The following is a 10,745-nucleotide window of genomic DNA, read 5'->3' on the forward strand; positions in this document are numbered from 1 at the left end:
AGTTATAAGTGAGCTCTTCTCACGCCTGACCTTCAGTCGGCTCCCATCGAGAATTAAAGTGAGCCTTGTGCTCATGCCCAACGACCTATTAGGTCGGTGGTCCCAGAACTCTCGCCCGGTCACGAGTTATAAGTGAGATCTGTTCTCACGCCCAACGACCTTTCAGGTCGGCTCCATGTGAGAATTAAAAGTGAGTCTTGTGCTCACGCCCAACGACCTTTAGGTCGGTCCCATCTCGCCCGACAGAGTTATAAGTGAGCTCTGTTCTCACGCACAACTTTCAGGTCGTCTCCCATGCGAGAATTAAAAGTGAGCCTTGTGCTCACGCCCAACGACCTTTTAGGTCGGTATCTCCAGACTCTCGCCCCAGTGTGAGTTATAAGTGAGCTCTGTTCTCACGCCCAACGACCTTTCAGGTCGGCTCCCATGCGAGAATTAAAAGTGAGCCTTGCGCTCACGCCCAACGACCTTTTAGGTCGGTAGTCCCAGACTCTCGCCCCAGTGCGAGTTATAAGTGAGCTCTGTTCTCACGCCCAACGACCTTTCAGGTCGGCTCCCATGCGAGAATCAAAAGTGAGCCTTGTGCTCAAGCCCAACGACCTTTTGGGTTAGACTCTCGCCCGGTCGAGTTATAAGTGAGCTCTGTTCTCACGTCCAACGACCTTTCAGGTCGGCTTCCATCGAGAATTAAAAGTGAGCCTTGCGCTCACGCCCACCGACCTTTAGGTCGTCCCAACTCTCGCCCGGTGTGAGTTATAAGTGAGCTCTGTTCTCACGCCCTTCAGGTCGGCTCCCATGCGGAATTAAAGTGAGCCTTGCGCTCACGCCCAACGACCTTTCGGTCGCGAACTCTCGCCCCAGTGCGAGTTATAAGCGAGCTCTGTTCTCACACACAACGACCTTTCAGGTCGGCTCCCATGCGAGAATCAAAAGTGAGCTCTGTCCTCACGTCCAACGACCTTTTAAGTCGGCCCCCATGCGGGAATCAAAAATCATCTCTCCTGCGAAAATCATAAGCGAGCTCGGCGCCCACGCCTAACTACCTTTCAGATAGATATGCCTCACGATGAGCGGAACGTCTCCCAATAATCAGGTTAACTACATCTGGTCTTGTTTTAGTTCCTTTATGCAAATTGCAAATATGCAGCAAATATGCAAGGTACGGAGTACGGGAGGCCATCCACCCTACCCCTAAAGCATCAATATTAACTGCGGAATCAGGTTTTGCACTTTCATTGCAGTTTTAATTTTCAAGCACTATGTTGGTTTTATTATCCAAAATTCATACATAAAAATGAGTCATGATGCAACTCTTGGCTCTTACATACGGGTCAGTTTCTAAAAATGCTTGCTAGATGAAAATTGAGCAGGAAAGACTATGCCGGAAAATGACAGATATACAAGTACAGCAGCACAGTTCAATAAGCAGGCGATACAACCAAGGCTACAAGAGGGAACGTTTTGCGGCAAAGGAGCCACTGAGACAACTATGGCCTGAACTAGTTTTAACTCGGGGAAAGGATTGGTTATGGAGAATGAGCACTGCCGTGTGAAGAAATGTCTGGAGACTCAGGAGCCTCTGGGCGTTCAAGGCTCGAGCCAGCTCCGCGTGTAAGGAGTTGATGACTGTTTGTTGCCGAGCGATCGTGTCTTGCTTGTCGTCGAGATACGCACGGAGGAGAGATAGCTCCGTTTCATGCTCTTGCTGCAAGCGTTTCTGAAGGCTGAGTTGGCGCTGCAGGCTAGCCTGGCATTCCTCTTTCCTCGCCTTCTCAGCATGCACGCAAGACTTCGCAACGCGATACTGGGTTTCCATGGAGTGCAGGGCAGCTAGCTGACGAGCTCGATCCTTGGATACACGTTCCAGTTCACGTTCTTTCTCGGCAAGTTGTAAGGTGAGTTGATCTATCCGCGTTTGGGAAGGTGGTTGATCAACCTCCTCAGAAAAAGGAGAATGCATCGCGTGGGGAAAAAGCTGGTGGAATGCGGGTTAGCAAAAGGAAGTGGGAAGGCGTGACAGAAGAAGGATGGAATAAAGAAGTGACCGTAAGGCTCTTTATAAAGAGGATGGGTAGCCAAATCAAAGCAACTACGTGGGCACGGTACCCCAAGCGACTGGCAAAGCAATTAAGGAGGCATGGCATCCCCGGTGACGCGACACAAAGGTTGCTGTGTGAGGCAGGAAGCAGAGCGTGCAGAGGTGTGGTAAGACACAGAGATAGGCTGAGGTCATAAAGATATGTTGAGGTGACGGAGATATGCTAAGATCTTAGAGATGTGCTGAGGTCTAGTCAGTCAGACTGTCGTCCTCCTTCGACTAGACTTGTGAGGGAGGCTTGTGATACGGTTGGTAATGGAGGGGCCCTAGAGGAAAGGGTGAGAAGAGTCAAGGCCATATAGCGGTCAAAAGTCAAGAGTACTTGGCAGTCAATAGTCAAGGTGACTCGGCAGTCAATAGTCAAGGTGACTCGGCAGTCAATAGTCAAGCTGACTAGGCAGTCAGAGACAAGCATATGGGGTAGTAAGAGGTCAGGCAGACTTGTCGGTCAAGGGGGTAAAGTAGTTGAAAGACAAAGGGAGACGACCGGCGGAACACCGGGCACAGGTCGGGAGCGGCAGAGCTGGGTAGAGGCAGCTCGATCTACAGGCCTGCGATTTGAATGCCCGGAAGTGCAAGTCACAAATCACAGGTTGGAAGCGGCAAAGCTGTGTAAAGACAGCCCGATCTACAGGCTTACGGTCGAGGGCCAGCAAATACTCACGGGTCGGGATCGGCAGAGCTGGGTAGAGGCAGCTCGATCTGCAGGTCTGCGACTCAAAGACCCGAAAGTGCAAGTCACGACTCACAGGTCGGAAGCAGCAGAGCTGGTCGGAGTCAGCCCGACTGGCAGGTGACGCTTAGAGGCTGGATCCGATCGGAGGGTGCGAGGCAGGTGCAGGCCGGAATAGATCGGATGAGCTAAGCTGAGCAGAAGTCGGAGGATCACAATTGTCCGTCAAGGGTAATCATTACATACCATTGAGAGGTGCGAAGGCGGAGGTTTCTAAAGGAGAAGATGCTCTCATGACCAATAGCGGCCTGACAGATGTCCTTCATTACAAGACAAAACCTATGTGTAAAGGCGGAGGTTCATAAACAAGAAGATGCTTTCACAACCAATAGCAGCACGACAGGTGTCCAGGACTACACGACAAAGCCCAGCGTCTAACGTTTTCTGACAAGGTCGCAGGTTCCAGAAGCGGGGCGGGTGCATAAAAGAGGAGGATTCCTCGTACGCGGGGACGCTCTCTGGTGAATTTTTCCACAACTTTTCATTTTCAGTCATTTCTTTTCGGCTCTCTGCTTTTTCTGGGGAAAAAGGACCTGACTTGAGCGTCGGAGGGCCTGATCCGAGGACTTTTTCCCTGGGTTCTGGTCTCTAACGTGAGGAGGGAGATCGTCTGAGTGTGTGCAGGATCCTGCAGCATCGTCAGCCGCCCGTGGGAGCCGAATCACCCATGACTTTCCGTCAACAACCAGGTCGTCGTGACCAGCCTTCGTCCGACTCAGCTTTCGAACAGGATCATCACCCATGATGTATTAGGAGTTTAAATTATTTGTGATGTTGAGTAGTTTGTCATGATCCATTAGAAAATTTCCGATTATGTTCAATAGAAATATTAGACTATAAATAATATATCCGTAGGAGCCTCCTAGTACTCTCAAATCTTAATTTCACAATCAAAATAATATACAGTGAGTCTCTGAAATTTAGATAACTTAATTAATATAATTTTAATATGATTTATTATTAAACTAAGTTTATCATATTCATTCAACAATAATATCAAAATATATGTTGGAGACTCTTAAAACTTAATTTGACTATACCCAAAATTTTAAAATCTGATCATTGTACCATAGTTAATGAATTTTGAACAAAATTCATACATTATCCACATCATAATCAATCCACAGCAAAATTAATATACTCCTAAATTTTAATTATATATATATTTTTAATCTTTTTAAGGAGAGAATAATATTGTAGACAATTTTTAAAATTTAAAATAGATTTAGTTGGCTCTGGCCCCTGTGTTAGATAAGTGTTGTACATAAGGAGAGGAGCATTTTAGAAAAAAAAATACACGATTTGATAAATATGAAAATGTGAAGTGTTATTCAAATATCAATAAAAGTCAATACCTGGTTCAGTAAAATATGAGAATAATATGAATACATAACAATTTATAAAAGTTTTGACGTTGAGAATCAACAATACATTAATAAAATAAGATGAAAAGCGTTGTAACAACAGAACAAAATTGATGTCTCCATTTATGCCTGCCATTCCGATCTTGGGCCCTTATTGGGCCTAAAAGAGCAAGTGAATGCTCAACTATTCCAATTTGATCCTGTTGAGTTTTTTTTTTTTAATTGATACACGATATTCAAATTATACAGTCTACAATTGCCCCGGGCGATCACGTAGAAATTTTAGTTCCATGGAAAAACCTCATCGATTAAATACTTTTAGAATCCATCCTTTCTTTTATTTATCCTTATAGATCACTCCTCCCTCTGTCAAGTGTCAAGTACGTAATATTTGTCCATCTATTATTCTTGCAAAACAAAGAACAAATTGTACAGTTGCCAAACTCTTTAATTTCTCTCTTTATTAATCGATCTGCAAGCTCTCTAATTGGGTCCCCAGCAGCTGAGGTACATCACCTTCCTCAGCGACTCCTCCGACCGCTTGGCCTCCTCGCTGCTCCTCCCATCGCACATGGAGGAATGCATCCTCACGGCCTGAGACAGCGACCTCACGTTGCCCTTGGCGTGCTGCTGCAGCGACCTCATAGCGTAGTTCCACCTGCAAAGCCCTGCTTGATCCTTGAGCGCCTCCACTGCGCCGACGCAGGCGGCCACCAACACCGACGCTTTCTTCACTGTTGCCATGGCTCTAAGCTCTCGTAGCTCTCTGATTTGCCTTCGAGTAGTGAAAACAAGTGGAGTGGTTTCGTTGTCAGGTTGGAAGCAGGCAGGGCGATGGAATTTGTAGGATGGAAGAAAAAGGCGAAGCACTTGGTTTTGGCATTCCACTCCGAGAAACAGGGGGCTGTTTTGCTTTTCCATGGGCCGGAACCAGTGGTTTCATGAAGCAACTTGAAGGAGCCGGAGTTTGAAGCCTAAACAATGGGAGCGAGCCTGGTAGATAAAACAAACTCAGATAGCCCAATCAATGAACCCAAAACTATTAATTTTTATTTTCCTAAATAAAAATCTTTATCCATTTTGTTTTTTATCAACTCCAAATTATATATATATATATATATATATATATATATATATATATATATATATATATATATATATATATATAGAGGTTTGATATTGTGCGCGATGCGCACAGTGCGCGACGCGCACAGTGCGCGATTGTGCGCGTCGCGCACAATATCAGCGTTTTTTTGTTTTTATTTTTTTAAAATTTTTTGAATTTGAAAAATTCAACATTTCCTTATTTAAAATTTAATATATAAATATATCCCCTAAACACATTACAATACTCAATAAATACTTAAATTAATTTTCTTTTAATTTTTTTTTAAACCAAACACTATAACCTAATTGGAAAGCCTAAACACTATAGGTCAAATCTAAAAAAAAAATAGCTTTAACACTATACCCAAAGCCTGAACCCTATAAATAAAATCGTAAAGAAATTTTTTAATTATTTTTTAATTTACAAATTAAAAAAACAAAAAAAATGTTGATATTGTGCGCAACGCGGACAGTCGCGCACAATATCAAACCTATATATACATATATATATATATATATATATATATATATATATATATATTCGCTAGCGATATACGTTTGTCATGAATACGTATCTATTTTCTTCCACAAGTAAAAAATATTTAAAGATTATGCTTATAGTGATGGAAAGGAGGTGGAAATCAAATTCCCCACAAGGCAGCTTTGAGCAGGAGATTCACGTATTGAAATTTAAAAACAAACCCAGTAATTAATGTTGGAATACAAACAATATATATATTGTCCAGATTTTTAGAGGTTTTAATTGAATTTAAAAAATTACATAAAATTTAAATTCAACTTAAAGTTGAGCTGACATTAACAGATGATCTCAGACTATCAGCAGGGACTAATTTTTATCCAAGTGTCAACCTCAGAGTAACTGAATGACCAGAGCGTCTGAGCATAAAGAGGTCGGTCGGACGATGCAGACAGGTCTCACAGGAGAGGCCGGTCGGACGAGGCAGACAGGCCGAGCAAGAGAGACTGATCGGGTCGAGCTGACAGACCGGGCAGCAGACAGGTTCGGCTGTCAGAGAGGTCGACCGGGTCGAACAGATAGACCGGTCGGCAGACAGGTCGGTCGAAGCAGACAGGTCGAGTTGTCAAAGAGGTCGGTCGGGTCAATCAGACCGACCGAGTGAAGAAGATAGGTCGGGCTATCAAAGAGACTGGCTGACCGGGCGAAGATCCTGAGCGGGCAGAGAAGTCTGTCGGTCTAATAAAGAGACCGATCAAGTGAGTTGGCCGAGACCTGCGAGTCGCAGTTTCCTTGAAACAGATTCGCCCACCTCCGGCTGTGCTTCGAGACTTACAAGGATCGTCTGTTTCCTAGGATACAACGACCGACTGTGAATCCGACCAAGCACTGGTGGTCACGGCGAGCTGAGTGGTACCCGAATGCTACCACGAACACTCCGCCGAGCAAAAGATGCATGACAGAGGAGGAGGAAGAAAAATGGAGAGCCTTTGCTTTGCTTGCTATGTGTTCTCTGCCTACGATCAGAGTCTCCTTATATAGGAGCTCGGATCAATGGGCAGAGTTAATAATCTTAATGGTCATTATTAGACGAGCAGTGAAACGACTACCATTTCACTCATTATTACTCAGCCGATTTTATTCTGCATTATTCTCGAATTTAATGCATTCGTCTCATGATCTACGTGACAAAATGTTGGTTGTTCCACTTGTGCAAATTTTGCCCAACTGATCCGTTATTCGTGTGCGCAGGTTGTGCTCGCACACGAGTCAACTTGGTTCAATGCAATCCGGGCCCTGGATTTGTCCCCCCCCCCCCCCCCCCCCCCCCCCTATGCACTCACGTGTGAGAGAGAGCCTCTCCCCATGCATCTTTTGCTCCTCCTCTGTCATGCATCTTTTGCTCGGCGGAGTGTTCGTGGTAGCATTCGGGTACCACTCAGCTCGCCGTGACCACCAGTGCTTGGTCGGATTCACAGTCGGTCGTTGTTTGCTATGTGTTCTCTGCCTACGATCAGAGTCTCCTTATATAGGAGCTCGGATCAATGGGCAGAGTTAATAATCTTAATGGTCATTATTAGACGAGCAGTGAAACGACTACCATTTCACTCATTATTACTCAGCCGATTTTATTCTGCATTATTCTCGAATTTAATGCATTCGTCTCATGATCTACGTGACAAAATGTTGGTTGTTCCACTTGGGCAAATTTTGCCCAACTGATCCGTTATTCGTGTGCGCAGGTTGTGCTCGCACACGAGTCAACTTGGTTCAATGCAATCCGGGCCCTGGATTTGTGCCCCCCCCCCCCCCCCTATGCACTCACGTGTGAGAGAGAGCCTCTCTCCATGCATTTGTTCACATCCTCAATGTATATGAATCAATATAAACCAACAAAAATACCTTGAAACTTCCAATGTGGGACTAAAGTCCCATTCACAATGGAGTCTCTTTCCTCTTCCATTTCTTCTCCATTCACTTATTCAACAATCCCCCACATGAATGAAGATAGGGCTTAAGTGATAGCATTCAGCAGTTGAGTCAAGTATAGGATAGGTAGGTTTTACCCTTTGAACCTTCCCTTGTGAAGATTTGGTTGCTTATTGGCTCATAGTAGACACGATGTCCTTGAACTATACTGTCGTCTATGTAAGTAGTGACAAATCTCACCCAAGATTCTCCTTGATACAACTCAGTTCTCATGAGTGTGTTCGTTCTTGGCCATGAACACGCCTAATTCTGTGAGAAGCTCTAAGAATTGTGCGTCCAATTCTCTTCGAAGCGACCCCACTTCTTTCTCACATAGGTGATCTCTCAAGAGTTGTCATCTACTCTTCTTGATCATTAAAAGTCCATCGACTTACCCTGGTCTAATCACTGTTTTATTGGGCTATTCCCCACAGTGTGTCTAGTCAGTGCAGATTAGTTGTCCCTTTGAACTTAGTTCTTGGGATCTCCAATTAGCATAGGTTGGGTGTCCTCTGCACTGATCGCTGATAGCGGCATTAAACCCATTTCTCGTGATAAGCTTGCAACTAACTCTCGATTTAACCCCTTAGTTAGCGGATCCACTAAGTTATCTTTTGACTTCACATAGTCAACAATGATAACTCCAGTTGAGAGTAGTTGTCTAATGGTATTATGTCTACGACGTGTCTAGACTTACCATTATACAGATAGCGCTGTGCTCAACCGATTGCTAATTAACTTGTTAGAGTGTATACTAAAAGCCTAGCTTTTGTATAAACATTTATTTAGAAATAAAGAATCACAATGGTCAAATACCTACATTTATTTGTTAAGTGTAGTTGTTCAATTAATTTATATTGTAGATAACATGGTGTGTGGTGTCACACATAGAAGATCGTGTTATTAGTTCTTTATAAATTATAAACAGTTGCTCACGACTAAGATGGAAAGGAACAAACCATTGGAATAGTCGTAGTGTAATTAGGTATTAGTTTATCTTAACTAATAAATTACACTAATACACTCTAAGTGTATTGAGTAGGACCATTTTAGGTAAGTTCTTTTTATACTGACTTGATAAAAGAACTAGACCTTAGTTATTATGGAAGTGAGTGCTCTTAATCCTAATATAATAACAAGCACATATATTTGATATTTATTTCTTTAATTTATCAATAGGTGAGATTTAGTTCGATAAATCAATAAGCCCGATAAGTTGGGAAATGATATCACTTATAGTGTGTGTTGTTGATTATAGAAGGAAACTGTGTCCTAGTGATCTAGGTTGATAATGTCCCCAAGAGGAGCTCATAAGGATTGTCATGTTAAACCCTGCAGGTGGACTTAGTCCTACATGACAATAAGGTTGAGTGGTACTACTCTTGGACTAAGATATTAATTAAGTGAGTTGTCAGTAACTCATTTAATTAGTGAGCATTCGACATCTTAAACACAAGGAGACTAATACACTCATAATAAGAAGGAGCCCAAAATGTAATTTGGGATTGATGCGGTAGTTCAATAATAATTCTTTAGTGGTATGAATTATTATTGATAAAGTTAAGTTGTGTGTTCGGGGCGAACACGGAAAACTTAATTTCATCGGGAGACCAAAACTAATTCCTCCTCTCAGTCCCTATCGTAGCCTCTTGTATATAGAGATTTATACCCACCACATACTCACCTTCTTACCCACTCTTTGGTGGCCAGCCAAGCTAGCTTGGAACCCAAGCTAAGGCCGGCCAAGACCCAAAGGTTGAGCCAAGTTGGTGGCCGGCCAATGCTTGGAGTCCAAGCATGATGTGGCCGGCCACATCATATTAAAAAGGATTTTATTTTTACTTAAAATTTTTTCTTAATGTGGATATCATGGTTTTAAAAGAGAGTTTAAAATTTAAATCTTTCCTTTTATAGCTTTCTATAAAAGATTAAGAAAATATTTGAAATCTTTCCTTATTTGTAGATTGAAAAGTAGATTTTAATTTTGAAAAAACTTTCCTTTTTTAACCATATTCATGATTTAAAAGAAGTTTAAAAATTAAATATTCTCTTTTATTAGTTTCTACAAAAGATTAAGAAAAGATTTGATATCTTTCCTTATTTGTAGATTGAATGGAGATTTTAATTTTTAGAGATAACTTTCCTTTTTGGAAATCATCCACATGTTTAAAAGAAAGATTTTAATTTATAAAATTTCCTTTTTATAAACCACCATGAAGGAAAAATTATTGGAGAAATTTTTTATAAATTTCCGGAAGCAAATTAGAAAGTTTTAATTCTTGTGTGAATTAAAATTTCCTTGATTGGAGACAAATTAGGAAGTTTTAATTAATTAAAACTCTCCTTGTTTATAGCTTTAATGTGGTCGGCCATGTAATGTGAGAAGAGAAAATTATTTTTAATTAAATAAATTTTCCTTTTCATGGTAAAAGAATTAAGGAAGTTTTTATTTAAATTTTCTTATTTGTCAAGACCAAGGATTATAAAAGAGGGGGTAGAGGTGCCTTCATGGCTAATGACTCTATTCTATTCTTCCTCTCTTTTCCTCCTTGGTGGTCGGCCCTAACTTCTCCCTCTTCTCTTCTTCTTGTGGCCGGTGGTAACTTCTCTAGGAGCTTGGTTGGTGGCCGGATTTTACTTGAGGAAGAAGAAGAAAAAGGAGGTTTTGTTTCCTAGCATCCCTTGGAGCTTGGTGGTGGCCGAACATCATCCTTTCATGGAGTTATTGTGGTGGCTGAATCTTACTTGGAGAAGAAGGTGGCTTAGGTGGATTATCATCTCGGTAGATCGTTGCCCACACAACGTCCGGGATAAGAAGAGAAATACGGTAGAAGATCAAGAGGTTATTTGCTTACAAAGAAAGGTATAACTAGTAATTGTTTTCCACATCATATTAGTTTTCTTTGTATAGTTATTTTTGGAAATACCAAACACAAGAGGCATATGATTCTAGAGTTTTCGGATTTGTTTCGAAGTTGTGTTTATTTTATTTTATTT

The 10,745-nt window shown here is 42.1% G+C and overlaps 1 protein-coding gene across 1 annotated transcript; it reads right to left on the reverse strand.

The window, feature by feature from the left end:
• Window positions 1-4,576: 4,576 nt before the first annotated feature.
• LOC122000392 lies at window positions 4,577-5,131 on the reverse strand. The gene has a single exon (XM_042554804.1). It carries the CDS (start codon window positions 5,114-5,116, stop codon window positions 4,679-4,681), a length of 438 nt encoding a protein of 145 aa, XP_042410738.1. The 5' UTR covers window positions 5,117-5,131; the 3' UTR covers window positions 4,577-4,678.
• Between the last annotated feature and the right edge of the window lie 5,614 nt (window positions 5,132-10,745).

This window comes from Zingiber officinale, chromosome 7A (assembly GCF_018446385.1).
Source record: "Zingiber officinale cultivar Zhangliang chromosome 7A, Zo_v1.1, whole genome shotgun sequence".
NCBI lineage: Eukaryota > Viridiplantae > Streptophyta > Magnoliopsida > Zingiberales > Zingiberaceae > Zingiber > Zingiber officinale.